Genomic DNA, 21,329 nt, shown 5'->3' on the forward strand with positions numbered 1-21,329 from the left:
GCAAAAAGAAAAAAAAAAAAATATATATATATATATATAAATATATACACAAACTAGACTTTATTCTTTTTTAAAAAATATATTTATTTATTTATTTTGGTGGCACTGGGTCTTAGTTGTGGCATGTGGACTCTTAGTTGCGGTATGCATGCGGGATCTAGTTCCCCAACCAGGTATCGAACCCAGGCCCCCTGCACTGGGAGCATGGAGTCTTACCCACTGGACCACCAGGGAAGTCCCTAGACTTTATTCTTTAAGAATATTCTTTTTTCTTTTGGCCATGCCATGTGGTTTGCAGGATATCAGTTCCCCGACCAGGGATTGAGTTAGAGCCCTCGGCAGTGAAAGCCCAGAATCCTAACCACTAGGCCTACAGGGAATTCCCAAGAGCATTTTTAGATTTAGAGAAAAACTGTGTCAGGAAGTCCAGGTCTCACACAGTTTTCTGTGACCGTCCTCATCCTGAGGTGCCCATGTTAGGACTGATGATCTGATATGGACACAGTCTTGCTGGCTGAAGCCCCACCACCACCCCCGTCTACCCCAGGCTGGCTCCATGTCGTGCCCTCTGTGGGTCCGACAAAGGTATGTATCCTCCCTACACGACGCCTTCCCTGGATGATCCCCACCAGGCCGGGTCCCCTCTGACCCTGTCAGCCCCTGGGGATGCTTTTCCTGCATCAAGTGCCAACCTGACAACTACAGAAGAGCATCTTGTTTAAAAAGTTTTGTGGGGGGATGTCCAGCCCCTCCCCAAGAAGAGACCAGATGAACTCCCTGCAGAACGCTCTAGAAGGGGCACAGCCAACATTCAGGACTCCCCACCCCTCCTTTCTTATATAACTGCAAAACATGGGGTCCCCATTGGGCAGCTGAGACGCTACGACCACAGCCAGCCAACGAAGGTGACCCATATAACCCAGCACCCCGAGTTCAACCAGAGCCTGTCGGCCTTGGCGGGGCGCAGACATCACCTTGCTGAACATGGAGGCCCCTCGCTCTCCGAGCACGACAGCCTGGTTTTCCTCCTGCCTGCCTGGCCAGGCAGGACCTGAGCTCTCCCGCACCTCCCATGCCCCAGGGGCAGACATCGCCCCTCATTTTGAGACAGAAAAGCCCAGGCTCAGAGAGGTTAAGAGCCTTGCTGAGGGCCCACAGCACCCAGTTTCTGAGGCTCCCGTGACCTGCCTGCCCTGCCTGCATCTGCAGCCAGGAGGCTGGAGCCCAGAGGGGATGGGGTTTCCCCCCTGAACAGCGGCAGTTTCTCTCCCCTCCCCCCATCAGACACACCCTGGGCTGGAGAGCCAGGCAGTTCCCCCATCTCCCAGAGCAGAGAGATGTTTTGTTTCCACTTTCCACACTTTAATGTCGGTTTTCTGCTCATGAAATGTGATATTGGCTTTCCACTTCTGACAGCAATGTGATTTTAAAATTCCAGGTTTCATTCAACATTTGAACAAATTTAAGGACAAAACGTGGGGCACGAGATGGGGGAGGGTAAGGACTCCCAGGAGCAGCTGCCTTTGCTCTTTGCCGCCCCCTGGTGGCCACACCCTGCCAGACGCCCTCCCCTGGGCAGTTTTCTGTTGGCGTCTGGGTGGTGCAAACTGATTGTCCACTCCGTGCCCGGCCCCCCACCCCCCATTCCCCGGGGGCCAGAGACAAACTGGAGACCCGGCCTTGCCCTCAAGGGCTCCCGGGAAGGCTGGTGCTTTGGAGTAAATGGCTGGAGAGGGGTCGGAGTGGAGGAAAGTGCAGTTCCCCGACCCCTCCCCAGGCTGGGCTCAGGACTGAGCTGTGGGGACCCCTTCCAGGGCGCCAGGGCCTGAGCCCCGAGCCGCGCCTGCAGGTGGGCTGTGGTGGGTGGGAAACGGGGACAGATTTCAGCAGTGACACCTGGATGGTGACAGGTGCTGGGAGATGCTGACTACCCTACAGCAGAGGGTCCTGAGCTCCCTCCCCTTCCTTCTGGGGCATTTAAGGGCTCCCCCGCTGAAGTAGGGGGAAGGACATAATGGCCAGCCATGTGCACGGCCCCTCCTTCCTCCAGGACCTGGGGGGATGTGGGGCCATGCCAGGACATTGGTGCAACTGTTGAGGGAGTGACCTGGGGCCTGGTTCATGGCATCCCGCCCAGGTCTCCAGCAATGACTGGCTGCATAGCCACCATCACTACAGGGGTGCCACGGCCTCCCGTGGGCCCTGGCACTCCTCCTCCTGGGGTTCCCTCCATCACGGGATCCCAGGGTGCATGGAAGGCCCTTCCCTGTGCTGCTCCCCTTGTTCCTGGAACTCCATTTCTCCTTCCTTCCCTGACACATGGGGAGGCATGTAGCCAATCACCCTAGTCTGTGCCCCTGTAGTGACTGTCCCCCCAAAGTGGGTCATGCACCCCTGCCTGTGGGAATCAGGCTTGTCCACACAGCCTGTCCAGGAACAGAAGCAAGAGGCCGACTCACCTTCCCGCAGCCCTGGGACGCGCTGTGTGGTCAGCGGTGGCTCCTTCAGAGATGCTCTCCACACGTCCCTCTGGGGAGACGCGGCTGCCCCCGCTGCTGGGAGGGCTGCGGGCAGGCCCCTCACCCTTCATCTCTAAGGGACGGCTGGGGGGCCGCTCACCAAGGCCAGGCCCCATCCCGGGCGTCTGTATCCCGTAACGGATGACAGGAGGTTATATAGGGCCCCCCCCCCAGCCTCGTGCCTGGGGCCTCCCTGCTCCCAAACCCCATGTGGCATCAGCTGAGCCCTTGACTGCCTGGCAGCCCAGCTTCTCCCTCTGCCCTCCTCCCCACCCTCATAAAACTCCCTGCGTGCTAGTCCCGCCTGAGCGTGGGCTTCCTGAGCCTGATGCATAGCAGCTGGAGCCAGGCAGGGCCCAAGGCGGCCACTCTGGGGCGGGGTCTTGGAGCTGGGCCCGCACACTGACAGTGGGTAGCACGAGACTGCAGTGTGGGGTCCAGCTGTGCTCGGGGAGCAGGCAGTGTGAGAAATTGGGGAGGATGGGGGCTTTGGGGCCCGGGAGCTTAGCAGTGATTATAAACCCAGTGGAGGTGCCTGTTAAAAGATAAGAAGCTGGGAGCGATCAACCAGCAATTAAAGGCTGAGAGTGAGCGCAGCCCGGCCCCCGGGGGCTCAGGGCAGAGAAAGCGGGGTCCACTCGCCAAGGCCAGGGCCTGGCTGGGAAAAAGCAGGGCCTCCCTCCGGGGCTGACTCCCCAGAAACTTCCTGCACACTGCCCTCTGTCTACCTGCAGCAGGGACCTTGGGGTGCATGCTCTGAGTCTCTGCATGCCAAGCACACCTCCACTCCGCCTGCACCCTGGAGGTAGAGAATTCTGAGCCCCCTCCCTCATTTCCAGTCTCTTGAGATGTGTGACATCACTCTTGTGGAGAAAGCAGGACTTTTTCAGAGTGTGACCCCAGGATCTCTCTTGGAGTGACCCAGAATGGCTAGCCGTGTCTGATGGCTCCACGGTTGCAACTTTGCAACTTCTCCCAAATGCTGGGCTGTTCCAGAGCTTGGCTTCTCGTGCAATGGCTCCCTGGGAGCCCATGGGCTCCAGGCGTCTGGCCTTGCATGGCGTTCAGGTAACAGCTGCCTCCCCAGCTGAGGCGGCTTATGCCTGAGTCACAGCTGTTTGCGTTTCTGTCTGGCTGTTCCCGAGAGCTTGCCCCGGGGGAAGGGCAGGCAGCTGGGGGCAGGCACAGCCCTTGGTGCAGCCAGGACGGGGCCACCTTGAGCTCACTTCTCTTTTCAGGCTGTCAAGAGAATAGGAAAGGCCCCTTCTTTGTCTTTTTGTTCCATTTTCTAAGAAGTTTCCTTGAATTGATTTTCCAACTGGAATGTTTAATTTGTTATATTTTTAATTTTCAAGGGCACCTGGTTGTTCTCTATTTCTTATTAAAAGAACACAGTGGGACTTCCCTGGTAGCTCAGCGGTTAAGAATCCGCCTGCCAATGCAGGGGACATGGGTTCGAGCCCTGGTCCAGGAAGATCCCACACGCTGCGGAGCAGTTAAACCTGTGTGCCACAACTACTGAGCTTGCCCTAAAGAGCCTGCGAGCCACAGCTACTGAGCCTGTGTGCCACAACTACTGAAGCCCACACGCCTAGAGCCTGCGCATCGCAACGAAGAGTAGCCCCCGCTCACTGCAACTAGAGAGAGCCTGCGCACAGCAACAAAGACACAACGCAGCCAAAAATAAACAAATAAATAAGTTTATATTAAAAAAACACACAGTATGTAGTTCTTGTTTCACAAAAGCAGCATCTTCTCCCTGAGTTTCCTTAAACTTCTAATTCTCTCCATTGTTAGTTGAATAGCTTTGAATAACTTGTTTTTTTGTTTTTTGGGGTTTTTTTTTGCGGTATGAGGGCCTCTCAGTGTTGTGGCCTCTCCCGTTGCGGGGCACAGGCTCCGGACGCGCAGGCCCAGCGGCCATGGCCCACGGGCCCAGCCACTCCGCGGCACGCGGGACCCTCCCGAACCAGGGCACGAACCCGCATCCCCTGCATCGGCAGGCAGACTCCCAACCACTGCGCCACCAGGGAAGCCCTTGGTTTGTTTTTATACTTTGGTTTCTAACTCTCTAATTCACCGCTTTCCGGGGACCCCCAACTGTTTCCTTCATATTTAAGAATAAATCCCTAGACCCTCCTACACTGTTGGTGGGAATGTAAATTGGTGCAACCACTATGGAAAACAGTTTGGAGGTTCCTCAGAAAACTAAAAATAGAGTTACCATATGATCCAGCAATCCTACTCCTGGGCATATATCCAGACAAAACTATAATTCGAAAAGATACACACACCCCAATGTTCATTGCAGCACTATTTACAGTAGCCAAGACATGGAAACAACCTGGATGTCCATCAACAGATGAATGAATAAAGAAGATGTGGTATATAAATATACAGTAGAATACTACTCAGCCATAAAAAAGAATGACATAATGCCATTTGCAGCAACATGGCTGGACCTAGAGATTATCATACGAAGTGAAGTAAGTCAGAAAGAGAAAGACAAACACCATATGATATCACTTATATGTGGAATCTAAAATACGACACAAATGAACTCATCTATGAAACAGACTCACATATATAGAGAACAGGCTTGTGGTTGCCAAGGGGAAAGGGGAGTGGGGGAGGGATGGAGTGGGAGTTTGCGGTTAGCAGACACAAACTATTATATTTAGAATGGATAAACATCAAGGTCCTACCATATAGCACAGAGAACTATATTTGACATCCTGTAATAAACCATAATGGAAAAGAATATGAAAAAGAAGGTATGTATATGTATAACTGAGTCACTGTGCCATACAGCAGAAATTAACACAACATTGTAAATCAACTATACTTCAAAAAAAAAGACAAAGAGTAAGGGGGTTCCCTGGCGGTCCAGTGGTTAGGACTTGGTGCTTTCACTGCCATGACCCTGGGTTCAGTCCCTGGTCAGGGAACTGAGATCCCACAAGCTGCACAGCACGGCCAAAAAAAAAGAAAAAAGATAAAAAGAATAAATCCCTAGGTTTTAAGGGTGGTTTATGGCCAAAGCTCCCAGAATAGCCAAGGGTATTTTCCTAATGGACGAGAACAACTGTGTTTATCAAAAGTTCAATAAGAGTGAGGCTCTCGGGTGATGATTTGAATCTGTCACCCTCATTGGGCTTGTTGACTATTTTGTTTTATTCTAAGATGACTGGGCAAGAAACTGGGCTTCCCAGATGCCATTCCCATGTTTGTTGGTCTTTTCTGGGACCCACAGTCACCTAGGGCTGGATCTTTCAGCCTCCTCCGTGGGGCATGACCCTGGGTGTAGGAGGGGGATGGGGCTGCTGGGGTCCTGACCTCCTAATCCTTTTTTTTTTTTTTTTGGCCAATCCATGCGGCATGCGGGATCTTAGTCCCCCGATCAGGGATCTAACCCGTCTGTGCCGCCTGCAGTGGAAGCTCGGAGTCTTAACCACTGGACCGCCAGGGAAGTCCCCCGACCTCCTAATCCTTCTGTGTTCAGCCTCATGCCCCTCTGCCACCCTCCTCCGTGCTGGGTGGTCCTAAGCCTTGAGTCTGGTTCACTTTCTGCCAAGAGTAAATCTGGGCCTGTGTCCCGGGTGGGCAACTCATCGTCCCGCCTGAGGAGCCTCTGAAGTTCTGTGACCAGAGTTTCAAACAACCTCCCTGTTCACAGACACTGTGTGGACACTGTCTTTCCAGCCCCCTCACCTGGGTCCCTTGGAACACGGCGGCTCCTTCACCAGGTGTCCTCCTAGCAGAGTGAGGGGGCTTCAAACCACCAGCAAAGCAGGCTGTGCTCCCCCGGCCCCGCTTCTCTGTCTCCTCCATCTGGTGTCCAGACGCTTGCTTGTTGCCCGTCCGACATCGATGCTGTGGCCTCTTTCTTTGTCCCCCTGAGTCGATGCTGTTTAAATATTTATTTATTTGGTTGTGCTGCTCTTAGTTGCGGCAGGTGGGCACCTTAGTTGTGGCATGTGAACTCTGAGTTACAGCATGTGGGAATCTAGTTCCCTGACCAGGGATTGAACCCGGGCCCTCTGCTTTGGGACCGTGGAGCCTTAGCCACTGTGCCACCAGGAAAGTCCTTCGATGCCGTTTATCTGCAGCCGCTTTTGCCGTCTCTATGGCTGGGGTTTAGGGCGTGAGCTCGAGAGCCAGTGCGTCCACCGCTGTGTGTTTGGAAGGCCCTGGTCCTCACCGTGACAACGTTGTGACACCGGCTGCCCCGTGCTCTGCTTTGTGGCCTCCGTGGACGTCCTGCCCTGTGCTTCCCTCAAGACAAACTTGGTAATCACTTCAACATTCGTGAAAACGACCGGATTCTCCTGCAGTTCCTGTCACATTGGAGTTTTGAAGAGTTGACATTTGATGACAGTAGCCTTGCATGACATTTTGTTTTCCTTTTCAGGAGAGTTTTGTAGTCATCACGGACTCTGAACATTTCTCGTAAAGCTATTATGGGGGGTGCAGTGCTGCGGATGCTGCTGTAAACCGAGTCCTTACCATTACGGCCCCTCCCAGTTATTACTGGGAAACAAGAATGAGTTTCTTCTTTCTCTACTTATTTGTGTTTAAAACATTTATCTTCCTTCTCGACACTTTAAGAAACTTAATTTAAAAACCTCTTCAGTTGAGGCTTTTGGGTTTTCCGGGAAGAAAATCATATTACTTGCCAATAATAGTCGTGAGACATTTTTCCCACAACCCTCAAACCTCTTATTTCTGGTTCTGGCATATCCGAGGGTCACGTTCAGATGCTGTCTTTGCCCCCAGGGACCTCTCACAGGCTCCTCTCAGAAGCTGTGGTCACCGGCCCTGGGGGACGGGAAGTCTGGCTCCAGCATCAAGCTTGGCCCTGAGGGCCTGTGGCTTCTTGCTGTCACCTCTGCAACTTGTCCTGTCAGCTGGACTCTGGGAACAGACCCCAAACTCACAACTACCACAGCCGGTGAGCAGAGGACGAGGGGAGGAAGCCCCTCACCCGCCCAGAGGTTGTGCCCCGGGGCCTGCAGGACCCCACCCTCCTGCACGCGGACTCCCCCTCCCTGCTGGCCCCCCCAGCCATCTTGGATCATGGTTGTTTCCTGAGTATTTCCTGGGATTATGGGCCCCCCTGGAGTAACCAGGATCTTGGCAAGCATGATGGTGACTCTGGCCCTAAGAGGGAGTGAGGGTCTCTGGAGACTTGGCCTCGCCTCGGCGCAGTGCTGTTCCTGGAAGGGAACCTGGCTCCAGATAGGGGTGGTGAGCTGTCGGAGGGCTGCAGTCGCCCCAGCTTTCCTGGAGTGACCGCCTACCTGTGCTGGGGCCACCGCTACGGCCGCTCACACCCTCAGCCCTGGGCGGGAAGGAGGGTGCTGCTGGTACGAGCTGAAGGCGGATCCTCCAGGGTGTTCGGGGCCCCCGATGCCAGCTCTTCACCTCACCTGGCGTCCTCCACTGTCCCCCTGCCCTGAGACTCTCCCACCTGGCCCCGCCCTCAGCTGAGAAGTAGAGGCCAGACTGTGCCCTAAAGTGGGGCTCAAGTCGGGGGAGTAACCAGGACCCCTACCTCCCTCTGTAGCTCATGAAAAGCAGGCTCTGGGCTGTGTCCTTACCTGTGGGTGTGGCCAAGGCAGCTGGTGGGTGGGATCTTCCTGGTGGGGCCATCAAGGTTAGGGAAGGTGGTGGGGGGCTTAAAACAGCAGGAAGGCACCCTCACAGTTTGCAGGCCAGGAGTCCAAACCAAGGTGTCCAGGCGGCTCCGGGGACGACGCCTCCAGCTTCCAGTGATGCCGGCATCCTGGGCTGGCGGCTACGTCACTCCAACCTCTGCCTCCATGGTCACACGGCCGTCCTCTCTGTGTATCTCCCAGCGTCTCCACCTCTTCTTACAAGGACACCGACCACTGGATCGAGTGGCCACTTACTCCAGTCTGACCTGGAGGTACAGGGGTCACGTCAGTTGAATACTTAGGGGTCCCGAGCCGGGGCATGGGCAACACTGTCTTCAAAGTAGCAGATGGATGGCGGTGTCCTGCAGCTCTCACCTTCGGGAGAGAAGCTCATTGCCATCAGCCATTGCAGAGCGAGCAAGACGGGCCCGTGGGAAAGTGGTCTCGGTGGAGAGGTGGGGGCTGTGCCTTTCACCAGGGCTGATTTAGCTACTGTTGCCACCGATGTCCCACCGCCCAGCAGTGGGCACCAGCGCCAAGCTCTGCATGACACAGTGGCCCATGTCGTCCCCTTCCACTCCTGGAGGGACCAGAGGTTTGTTCTGATGGGAATGGACACGTCTGTGTATGGTTTTGCAGAAACTCGGCCGGCACCATGATCCGAGAGCTACAGGGGGGTCTGAATCCCACATAACGTGGCGTCAGCGCACAGACACGCTCTGCAGTTTAGGAGGCGAGAGAGAGGGCCCACGGCCGGGTGCCGGCTGGTCTGAGATTTTTCTGAGATAACGCTAATATACAACAGAATTCACAGACTGTGAGATTCCAGTTCAATGAATTGTGATGATTGTAACAACTGTGTGATCACCACCCAAAACAAGACATATCACCTGGAAGGTTTCCTCATGTCTCCTTCTAGTCAAGACCCTCCTCCAGGGCTTCCCTGGTGGCGCAGTGGTTGAGAGTCCGCCTGCCGATGCAGGGGACATGGGTTCGTGCCCCGGTCCGGGAAGATCCCACATGCCGCGGAGCGGCTGGGCCCGTGAGCCATGGCTGCTGGGCCTGTGCATCCGGAGCCTGTGCTCCGCAACGGGAGAGGCCACAGCAGTGAGAAGCCCACGTAATGCAAAAAAAAAAAAAAAGACCCTCCTCCACCCTCAGAGGCAGCCGCCATCATGATTTTTGTCACTGTAGGTTGGTTTTGCTGATTCTAACGCTGCACATGGAAGGGTCACACGTGCCGTGTGGATGTCCTCTGCTCAGCGGAACGATGCTGAGTTCCACCCAGGTGGTTGTGTGCATATGGAACTGACTCCCTTCTGTGGGTCAGAAGAACTCCACGGTACTGAAGATACTCTCCTGCTTTGTATAGAAGCTTCATTGTGTCAACACCCACGTTTCACATAAACCCATCGTGAATTAAGTTTTGTGTCTGATGTAAATGGGGCCCAGTTTTACTTCTCCCCACACGCTTATCTTATCAGACCAGCACCATTGATCGAAAAGGCCACCCATTCCCCATTCAATATCAGTGACATCGTGGTCGTGAATCAAGTGGTCCTGCAGTTCTGGGATCTATATCTACTCTGTTCTGTTCCTTTTATCTTTGTGTGCATCCTTCCCCAATGCATGATCTTGGTTATTACAGCTCTAGAGTATGTCTTGATGTTGGAGAGGAGGAGTGAGCCATCTTTGTCTTTTTCCTCTAAATTTTCTTGGCTATCCCAGGTCCTTTCCATTTTCATATTAACTTTAGAATCAGACTGTCAATCTCTGCAAGAGGTAAGGCTGCTGGCATATTGATTTGGATTGCATGGGGCTATAAATCAAAATGGATATAATTGATATCTTAACAATCCAGAAACATGACACACCTCTCTTTAGGGCTCTTAAAATGTCTCTTGGCGATGTTTTGTACTTTTTGTTTTATTGACTTTGCACACCTTTCTTTAAATGTATCATTAGTGGTTTTTGGTTTTTTTCATTCTATAGGAAATAGTTTTGTGTTTTTTATTTTCCAATTACTGGTGGATGATATTTAGAAATACAGTATTTTTGCATATTGATTTTGTGCCTCACAGCCTCACTGAATTCATTTATTCTGGTGTTTCCAGAAGATTTTTGTTTTCCTATGTATGTGATCGTATCACCCACAGGTAAAGTGGGTTTATTTCTGCCGCGAGCTCAGCTCCGTCCGGAGTCCTGCAGTTCCCCGCGTGTACAACAGAGGGAGCGCCTGGCTTGAAAAGCAGAGGCCCTGTAGCACCTGCCGGGCGGGGCTGGACAGATGCTGGGACGGGAGGGACTCGCCACCCGGCACCCCTTACCTGCCCACCGGGTCGCGGTCGCAGAGTGGAGGTCTGACTGCAGCTGTGGCCCTGGACTGGGAGCTCCGAGGAGCAGGCGGCACTGCGCGTGGGCGTGGGAGGTGGACAGCTGGACCTGGAGTTCTGGGGTCTGCAGACTCTTCTACGTGTGACCTTGGCCTCAGTTCCCACGGGGAGAGGATGCTGAGCTGGGCCGGACCCAGGGCTCCTGCAGTGGTTCTTCCTCCTGGCCCAGCCTGTGGTCTGCGCCCTCCCTGCAGGGGAGGGTCATGGGTCAACGGTCAGAGGGCGGGAGGGCAGGAGAGCCTAAGATGTGGGTCAGTTAGGGTGGCCAAACGCCTCACTCAGTTCACCATGCCACCTGCAGTCAGGTACTGGCCGACCAGAGGTCCTTCAGGTTGTCCTGGGGGCAGGGTGGGGTTCGGACCAGGATGCCAGGGAGTCAGGGAGTCCCCATCCTTTGCCTCGCACGCCTGGGCTCGCCTGGCAGGCCTCCCCAGGCCGTGGGGACACAGCATGTCTGGCCAATTGGGGCTGCCCCCTGGGCCGGGTATTCCTGGCTGGTGGTCTCTGTGGGACAGCGGGGGAGGCTCTGGGGGAGGCGACAGGCTGTAGGGAAAGGGGGGCAGCAGCCCTGTGCTGTGGAGTCACCCAGATATGAGTCCACACAGGCACCGACTCACAGTGTGGATCGCACACTGAGCCCTTGGTGACTTACTATAAAGATGCAGTAACCATGAGAGTGTGGTATTAATGGAGGGTAAAGTACAGATCAATAGAACAGTAGCCCAGAAAAAGACCCACATGTACATGGTCACTTGTTTTCAAGAGAGGGTAAGGGTGGCCTTCTTAACAAATGTTTCTGGAACAACTGTGTCATCTGTGTGGGAGAAGACAAGAGACTCGATGCTCGACTTGTAATTCATTCAAAATGGATCTTACACTTAAATGTAGAAATTAAAACTGTAAAACACCCAGAAGAAACCATAGCAGAAAATCCTCATGACATGAAGGAAGGCAGAGGGGACTCAAAAACCACTAAAAGAAACAAAAAATTGGTAAACGGGGCTTTGCCAAAATTTAAAACTTACACTTAGAGTGACACCGTTAAGAAAATGAAAATACAATCCCCTAACTGGAGAAAAATATCCGTAATGCACGTATCTGATAAAGGACTTGTATCCAGATTTAGAAAGAAAGGAGGGAGGGGAGAGAACTCTTACAACCCCCTGAGACAACGCCCAACATGATTTAAATGGGCAACAGCTTGTGTAGACACTTCCTCAAAGATGAACCATGACCAAGAAACACCTGCTCACTCATCGGGAAAGTGCAGATGGAAGGAGACGCTGCCACACACCCTCTGAAATGCTGGAAAGTCACGGGCTCTGCCCACAGTCTCCCCCACCTTCCTCTGAGCTGTGCAGTCCAAAGCCTGGGCCGGGCAGATCCAGGTGGGAGTGTGCTCGCCCGAGAGGGGGTCACGCTGCAGAGAAGAGACGAGGGTGCTGCTGAGTGAAAGGGCTTGTGCTCGGGGGAGGGTAACGAGTGGGAGATGGTGACACGTGGTCACTACCCAAACAAGTTGAGGGATTAGGGACTGGGACCAGGTTTCACCTGCCAGAGAGGGCTGCTGATAGGAGAGGGGATTGCAGTAAACCCCGCAGTGTGGAACTGGGACTCGGGAGAGCTGGTGGTTTCAATATAGATATTGAACTGTAGATGTGAGGTGTGGGAGCCCGTGTGTGCTCACGTGTCAGCCCGCGTGTGCATTCCCTAGCTGTATCCTGGGAAACCCCAAAAGCCTCAGCATCACCTGTCACAAGATTCGTTTTCTAAACACCATTTGCCCCTGAGGGTCTGGGCTCCCTGGAGAAGTGACGGGAGGGGCCTGGAATCCTCTTGTTCAGGGAAACATTCAAAGAGAGCTGAGACCTCCACAAAAAGACTTGAACAGCACCGTTCACAGCAGCTCCATGTTCATGCCCCCAACAGGAAACAGCCAGAAGTCCCCCCGCAGGTGCGAGATGAACATCCTGAGGTGCAGTCCTGCTACCCAAGTGCAGACAAGGCAGGACAACCCACCGTTCACGTGAGCTTGGAACCACCTCCCTGGGCACCAGGTGCTGCCTGGGTCACCCTAGGACTGAGTGGGACGTGAGACTAAGGGCTAAGGGGCCACACAGGGCATGCACTCTGTTGATGAAGTCATTTCCCACGGGGTGTAGGGAGTAGTCTCCACACTGCCGTCCAGGCTGGACGTGAGCAGCTGAGGGATGGGAGGGGGATCCGAGGGAGCCAGCTTCTCGCCTGGGTGGGAGGTTCCAGATCAGCAGGGGTGGAGGCTGGAGTGACCCCTGCCCTGATTCATCCAAGGTGGAGATGTGAGTCTGAAGCCGAATGTAGCTTCACGTAGATGCAGGTGGATGCGTATAAAGATACCACGGCTACGAGGATACACACCAGTCAGTACACACACAGCCTGGCTCTGTCAGCTGTGGGGGCCTGAGGGCAATGACACCCCAAGAGCAATGAGCACACCCTGTGCCTGGATCTGGGTCTCTAAGTCTTCCTGCAGTAAAGGGAACTGGTCTCCTCGGAGAAATGATGCTGGGACCGATACTGGGACTGAAGCGGGAAATACACCAAATGAGCCTGGAGACTCTGTCCCAGTCCAGAGGGGCCCAGGGAGACGAGACAATTAAATGTCAAGTGGGGCCCAGATGGGGGCCTGGGACAGACAGAGGACACTAGGGGAAAAGTAAGGAAAAGTGAATAAACTATGGACTTTAGTTAATATAATGCATCATATTGGTTCATAATTATGACAAATGACTCATACCAGTGGAAGATGTTAACAAGAGAGGAAGGGACTTCCCTGGTGGTCCAGTGGTTAAGACTCTGTGCTCCCAGGGGGCCTGGTTTCGATCCTTGGTCAGGGAACTAGATCCCACATGCATGCCACAACTAAGAGTTTGCATGCCACAACTAAGGAGCCCTTGAACTGCAACTAAAGAGCCTGCCTGCTGCAGCTAAGACCCAGCAAAACCAAATAAAACAAAACAAAACAAGAGAGGAGCTTGGATGAGGAGTACACAGGTACATCTATACTGACTTTGAAATTTTTCTATAAATCTAAACTTGTTCTAAAACATTACATTAAAAAAAAAAAGAAATACAGAATACAGTTTGAGGCCCAGACTGAGCCCAGTGGAGATAGCTCAGGCCCTGTGACTGGAGTCTCTGTGCCAGCTCGCCCCCCTGCCCAGAGTCCCTGTCCCCCAACCTGTCCCCGGGTCCCGTGGTCTCCATCACAGATCAGTCAGGCACAGCACCAGCTGCCCAGCTGCCCTTCCTAACCGTCCTCTGTCCGGCCAGGGCCTAATGACCGAGCTGATTAGGGCCTCTGGGAGGGGCCCGGACTTTCCTGCCCCTCCCTCCTTCCTGCTCCAGCTCCCAGCCCAGCTCCTAAGCACACGTTTGTGGGTCCCTCTGAGACCTTCTAGGTCAGCCACCCCCTCTTAGGTGGGGGGAAACTGAATCAGGGGGGCGGGTGGAGAGCTGCCTGATGATCCACAGGGTGTGGGAGGGAGGCACAGACTTGTCTCCTTCCCGCCAGCACCAGGCCCGGAGCCGCGGCTAAAAAGCGCATGCTCCACGTTTGACCCGGTGACAAATACACATAAGGATGACAGTGACACCACTTCTGTGTACGGGGCCTGCGCTGAGCCTGTGAGGACCACACACCTGTGAGGGTGGCCTTGGGGGAGGGGACCTGTCCCTATCAGCCAAGCACGGGGTGGGGGAGGGAGGAATTGGAGTCCAGGCTGCCCCTCCTAGGGCCCAGGAGGCCTGGGGTCACCCTGTATGGAGGGCGGGGGCAGGTCTGGAAAGACCCAGGTGCTCTGACTACTCTGGGACCCCCAGTGCCATCCCTGGGTCCCACTTCAGGGCCCTCACCTGTCCTGGCTCAATTCACTCCAGCACTGGGGACCCCGCTCCCCACCTGCACCCTATCACATATGTTGGGGGCAAAAGGATGGTCCCTCCAAGATGTCCTCATCCTAACGCCCAGAACCTGTGATCCTGCCAGTTTACAGGGCTTCACAGATGTGCTTCTGGTGCCGAGACGGGAGGTTACCCTGGGTTACCCGATGGGCCCAATGTCATCATGTGAATCCTTAAAAATCACAGACTCTTCCCCAGCTGCGGTCAGAGGAGCTGGGAAGAAGGCCACAGGGTCAGAGAGCTGCACCACGTGGCATTGAAGATGGCAGAAGAGCCAGGAGCCCAGGAACGCAGTGCCTCCAGAGGCTGCAAAAGTAAGGAAACACATTCTCCCCTGGAGCTGCCAGGAAGGACACAGCCTGCCGACACTTGACTTTAGCCCAGGAGACCCATGTCAGACACGTGACCTCCAGAACCATAGGGTAATAAACGTGTCGGTACACAACAAAGTTTGGTAACTCCTTCCAGAGGCCATGGGAAAGGAACACACCACACTCCCCGCAGGGCTTCCTACCTGCAGGGGCTCAGGCCTGCTTCCTGGAAGAAACGCCACAGGCACCCATGATCCGCTGTGTAATATGTGTGTGGGGGGGTGGCAGCACAAACTGAAAATGCAGGGCCCCTCGTTAAAAAATTATTACAGATCCCAAAGCGGCGACAGCAGAGCAGTGAGTGGGCACGAGGCCTTCTGAGTGTGGGGCTCCAGGTGGTGGCACAGCCCACGGGCCAATGAAGCCATCCTGGCACTGTTGTGTGGTCCCCTGGACGTGGGCTCTGTGACATGGTGCTGTTTCTGTCCCCATTAGAAGGCAAGCAGGCGGAGGCACAGGGAGGGGCATCCTGGCCCCAGTGATGCCCTCCTGGCCTGGGGGGTCTCCTGCAGCCCATAATCCCGGGGGCCCGGAGTGCAGGGCCCTGAGCACCCAGGTGCCATCCCCTAGGGAGGATGCTGGTTCAGCTTGGCCCCTCCCTGGGGTAGAAGCCCCCCACCCCCGGCCCTGCCACCCCTTTCCAAGGCCCAGGGTGCCCCCGACGTAGAGAACCCACAAAGCGGGGGCGTTGCTTGCCTCAGATCTTGCTCCAGTTAGGAGCTTCCTCTGGGAGGCCACCATCTGCCCATCCTTGGGGGGAGCAGCCTGGACACCAGGAGGGGGGCTGGGGCTGGGGCTGTGCCACGACCCTCTCCTTCTCCCTCCCCCAGGCTGCATCCTGCTGTGACTCGGTCTCTACTAAGTGACCCTGGGATCCGCCAGGGCAAGAGCAGCAGCCTCTTCCAGCCGTAGAACAGCTGCAAGGGCTCACTCAAGATGGGGAACCGGGGGCCCTCAGCACCCACCTTGCCCGATGGACCCTGGCCCTCCCCACGCTTTGTCCCAACGTTCCGGGAGCCCATCTGCAGGGACCTTTGTCTCCAGCCCTCAGCACCCCAGGTTCTTTCTCCTGCCCCCCCACCCCCGCAGTGACTGATCCCCCTCCATCTGGCTGGGCAGGGTCCTGGTGGTCAGATCCATCGAGGGCCATCTGCACAGAGGCGGATCCTGAGACAGCAGAGCCCTGGGGCCCGAGTTTGGTTGGGGTCTGTGAGGGCACAGGGCTAAGCAGGAGGGCAGGAGGGGGCTGGAGAGGGTCAGGCGCCCCTCCCCCTGCCCTGCGGTCACCTTCGAAGGCCTGCCAACAGCGGGAGCATCAGCGTGCTCGCCTGGTCATTCCAAGGCCCTCACGTTCTCCCACCAAACTGTGCGGCCATGGCTGTCAGCGGGCGCGTTCCGACCCAGACGAGAGGACACTGCAGGAGACGCAGCCAGTGTGGAGCGGGGGCAGGGGGTGGATTTAGAGCCTAGGCCTAGGATCCTGGTGTGGCAGGAGCTTGCCTTCAAGACTAGACAGGGGGGACTTCCCTGGTGGCGCAGTGGTTAAGAATCCGCCTGCCAATGCAGGGGACACAGATTCGAGTCCTGGTCCAGGAAGATCCCACATGCCGCAGAACAACTAAGCCCGTGCGCCACAACTACTGAGCCCGCGCTCTAGAGGCTGTGAGTCACAACTACTGAGCCCATGTGCCACAACTACTGAAACCCACACACCTAGAGCCCGTGCTCCGCAACAAGAGAAGTCACTGCAATGAGAAGCCCGCGCACCACAACGAAGAGTAGCCCCCGCTCATCGCAACTAGAGAAAGCCCACACGCAGCAATGAAAACCCAACGCAGCCAACAATAAATAAATTTATTAAAGAAAAAAGACTAGACGGGGGCTGAGCGTGCAGAGAATGAATTCATGTGCTGGCTTCTGCCTGGGGACCTCAGACACTCAAAAGAGCATCACTCTCACCACTAAAAGAAAACAAAAAGTCAGACAAACTGCAAGCTCACAGCTTTTCTTGAAGCCTCAGGAACTGGGGCTGCAGGGCAGGCAACCAACCTGAAATCCAAGGCAAGAGAGAGACAGCACGGGACTCGCTCTCTGGGAAGTGACAGAGAAGAACCCACGAGCCCAAGAGCTGGCTCTTTGAAAAGAAGCAAAGTGGATTAAACGTCATCCAGACTATACTAGAAAAACAGAGAGAAAACACAAACCCCAACGCCTGGAAGGAAAGAGGGGCGTCATTGCAGACCTGCGACATGTCCAACCGATAATAAACATTGTCAATAATCTGTACCCAGAAATTTGAATTGAACTAAGTCCTTGAGAGATACAAATGACCACAAAAACACTTAAGAAGAAATAGATACACTCAGCAGTCCTATGTCTATTTTTAAAATTGAATTTCTAGCCCCCCCCGCTCCCAATTTCCCAAACAAAACTTCAAACCCAGATGATTTCACTGGTAAATCTACCAAACCTTTAAGGCAGAAATAACATCAAACCTACATAATTTATTCCAGAAAATAGAAGAGGAAGAAACACTTCCCAAATGATTTGATAAGGTCAGGACTACTCTGTCTACCAAAATTAGACAAAGACGTTATAGAAAGGAAACTACAGACCAATATCCCTTATCAACATAGATACAAGAATTAAACAAAGTATTAGCAAATTGAATGCAGAGATATACAAGGGAGATAATACATAATGACCAAGAGGAGTTTTGATAAGAAAACCAAACAGAGATATTATAAGAAAAGAAAACCACAGACCAGCATCTGTCCTATAAAGAGACACCAAAATACTTAATACAATTTTAGCAAATTGAGTTCTTAAGAATATAAAAAGAATGAGAGATCATGGCCAAGTACAATTCACTGCAGGAATATAAGGTTAGTTTAACATGTGAAAATCAATCAAGATAACTCACCATATTAACAAACTAAAACAGCAAAAGTATTATCACTTCCTTAGATGCAGAGAAAGAATTTTACAAAATTCAACACCTATTTGTGGCGAACAGAAATTCTCAGCAAACTAAGCTCAACAGTGCGCTCTAGTTAAAATGCGCGGAACTAGAGAAAGCCTGAAATAGACGTACACAAGGCCAGGTGATTTGTGAGAAAGATGACAAGGTAATTCAGTGGGTAAAGGATGTTTTTTTCAAAAATGTGTTAAAACATCTAGACACCTCGATGGGAAGATCAGAGCCTGGGTCTGACCTAATATCATACACAGCTCAGAGACTCAGAGATGTCCACAGCCAGACAGAGCATTGCTCACACCCCAGACAAACTGCAAATCAACACACTTTCTTGATCCTATTAGAGACCCGAGGTCACAGGGCATACAGCTGACACAAAATCTGAAGGGGGCAGGGCTGAGCACTTGGTCACCTGGGACGGATTCTGCTATAGCCAGGGACAGGCGGGCCCCAGAGCCAGGTTGGTGTCCGGGCAGGGTGGGGACAGGGCAAGGCTCCCTTAGGGCACAGGAGGATCCACTTGGGTGGCTGTGTTGGGGGAAGCAGGGGTCCAGGAGGCCGTCAGGTGAGGAGGTGGGCTGGAGGCCCCGGGTGACGAGCAGGCCCAGGGGAGAGTAAGGAAGTGGGGTCGATGGACGGACAGGGACAGTGGTACTGGGCCTGGTGGGGGAGTGTCCAGGGAAGGCTGGCACTGGCCTCTCCTGTCATCTCCCCTTCACTTCCCTCTGCCTGTCCCTCTGCTGATGGCACTCAGATCACCAGATAACAAGGTCCCACTGATGGCAGAGTTAACTGCTCAGATAACACCCAGAGATGACTGTTGTCCGACTTCACAGAGGAATCGGGTCTGCCATCTGGGGCGGGGGCTGCAGGGCCTCTTCCTGGCCAGAGGGACTCGGGCACTGGGTCTGAGTCATCCACTTCCTCCCCTCTGGATTGGATGACCAGCACCCTTCCCCAGACCCTGTCCTGCTCTGTGAGGATAAAAGGGCAGGGAGAGCAGACTGGGCAAAAGCAGCTGGGCCCGCCAAGGTGAGAACCCCCAGTGGGAGTCCGACATCTAGGTGTCACCATGGAGCAGGGTGGTCGAGCCTCAGATCCGGAGCACTGAGGCCCCAGACCCCTTGGCCTGCACTGACTCCCTGATCACCAGGGGCCCCGACTCCACCTGCACCCCACACCCTGCAGACCCCGCACCCCGCAGACCCCGCACCCCGCAGACACCCCACCCCGCAGAACCCACACCCCACAGACCCCCAGCCAAGCTCCAGCTGCCCCTCCGTGCTCCTTCCAGATGCTGCATCTGCTGGTGCTGGCGCTGCCTCTCCTGGTGAGCCTGGTCCATGCGGCCGCTGGTGAGTCCTGACCCTGGGCCCGTGCTGTCTCTGTCCCCTCACCCCACCCCCCACTAGCCCAGGGATGGGGGGGTGGGTTCAGAGAAGCCCAGGGTGGTGCTGGCACAGGGAAGGGCTGAGCCTGGCGGCCGGGCCGTGTCGTGTCCTGAAGGCACTTCCTGCCCCAGCCCCAGACCAGGCCCTGCAGCGAGCAGGCATCGTAGGGGGACGGGAGGCCCCTGGGAGCAAGTGGCCCTGGCAGGTGAGCCTGAGATTCAGCACCCAGTACTGGAAACACATCTGCGGGGGCTCCCTGATCCACCCCTGGTGGGTGCTGACCGCGGCCCACTGCGTCGGACCGTGAGTCTCCACAGGGCCTGGCGGGTAGGGGTGGGCCTGGGGCTTCACTCACGCTCCTGGGTGTCCCAGAGGTGGCTCAGCACCTGAGTAGGTGCCCCTCTCTCTCCCCAGGAAAGTCCAAGACCCCACACTCCTCAGGCTGCAGCTGTGGGAGCAGCACCTCTATTACCAGGATGAGCTGTTGCCCATCAGCAGGGTCATCCCCCACCCCAACTACTATATAGCTGAGAACGGGGCGGACATCGCCCTGCTGGAGCTTGGGGACCCCGTGAACATCTCCAGCCACGTCCATCCGGTCACCCTGCCCCCTGCCTCGGAGACCTTTCGCCCGGGGACTAGGTGCTGGGTGACAGGCTGGGGCAACTTGAACAGTGGAGGTGAGTGTCAGGGACTGCTGGAGGGGGACTTGGGCACATCACGGCTCCACCACCTGGGGTTTCCTCTGGGGAACAGGGTCCCAACCGGCAGGCTCAGGGCGGTGATCCCACACTCTCCTGATGCAGCATCCTTCCTCTCCTCTCACCCCCAGAACCCCTGCCACCGCCATTCCCCCTGGAGCAGGTGAAGGTCCCCATCGTGGAAAACAGCATGTGACATGAAATACCACACTGGCCTGTACACAGGGGACAACATCCCGATCGTCCGGGACGACATGCTCTGTGCCGGGAATAGCAAGAGGGACTCCTGCCAGGTGGGTCTCGCGTCCCCTTGCAGCCCCCAGCCGCCCAGGCCTCACAGCCACCGCTGACCCCTCCCCTCCCCAGGGTGACTCCGGAGGGCCCCTGGTCTGCAAGGTGAATGGCGCCTGGCTGCAGGCGGGTGTGGTCAGCTGGGGCGATGACTGTGCTCAGCCCAACCGGCCAGGCATCTACACCCGCATCACCTGCTACTTGGACTGGATCCACCAGTACGTCCCCGAGGTGCCCTGAGCCCGGTCCCCAGGGTTGCCACCTGGGTCAGCGGAGAAGCCAGCGCCCCCCGTCCCCACACCGCTGCTTCCTGCTGAGGCAGCGTCCTTCCCCACCTTCCCTGGCCCCCTGCCCTGAGCACCCCTTGTTGACGCCCCTGCCCCGAGCCCAGGGAGCGGGCAGTGGGCACTAACGCTCATTAAAGATCATGAAAAGCAGATGTGGTCGTCGCTGTGTTTCTGGCTGTGGGTGTCGCTGAGGGAGAGGGAAGGGTCCAGGGCCCAGCCAGGTGCAGCCACCCTCTCTGCGGGTCCCCGGCCCCTGAACAAATGCCTTGCTGTGGGGATGGCCCTCACCCTGCCCCTTGTGCCCGGGGCTGACTTCTCTGCACACTGGCTTGTGTCTCTTTTTGGTGAGTGGCATCATGCTTTTGGGACAGATAAAGAAACACGGGCCATTTAGATGATTCTCAGGGCACCAGGTACCCAGCAATCGGGTCAAGAGCCAGAGCATCATCCCCCTCAGCCAGGTCCCTCCATTTTACTTTTGCAGCCTGTCCCCTTCCCCAGAGCCACCCCACCCATCCCAAGACCAACAACCAGGACTACCCAGCCCAGGGGATGGCCCCCGGGGAGGGCTGCCAGGGAAGCCCAGGCATGCAAGGCTGAGGATGGGGACTCCCCGACTCCCTGGCGTCCTGGTCGTCACCCACTCTGCCTCCAGGATGACCTGGAGGGCCTCTAGTTGGCCAGGGGCCAGGACTTGACTGCAGGCGGTGTGGTGAACTGGATAAGGGCTGTGCTTCACATCCTTGTTTCTACACAGAAACTAGTCAACTGTCCCATCCTTCTGCCCTCTAACCCTTGAC

At 55.3% G+C, this 21,329-nt stretch overlaps 1 protein-coding gene across 1 annotated transcript; it reads left to right on the forward strand.

Annotated features, from left to right (window-relative positions):
- Positions 1-19,153: 19,153 nt before the first annotated feature.
- Positions 19,154-20,482, forward strand: LOC308629260 (tryptase-like; the record flags this gene model as incomplete). Its single annotated transcript, XM_081256869.1, is given in 6 exon segments — positions 19,154-19,214; positions 19,382-19,553; positions 19,665-19,930; positions 20,083-20,140; positions 20,142-20,244; positions 20,318-20,482. Coding segments are annotated over 6 exon segments (825 nt in total).
- Between the last annotated feature and the right edge of the window lie 847 nt (positions 20,483-21,329).

Source organism: Mesoplodon bidens (genome assembly GCF_964165515.1).
Source record: "Mesoplodon bidens genome assembly, chromosome: 15".
Classification (NCBI taxonomy): domain Eukaryota; kingdom Metazoa; phylum Chordata; class Mammalia; order Artiodactyla; family Ziphiidae; genus Mesoplodon; species Mesoplodon bidens.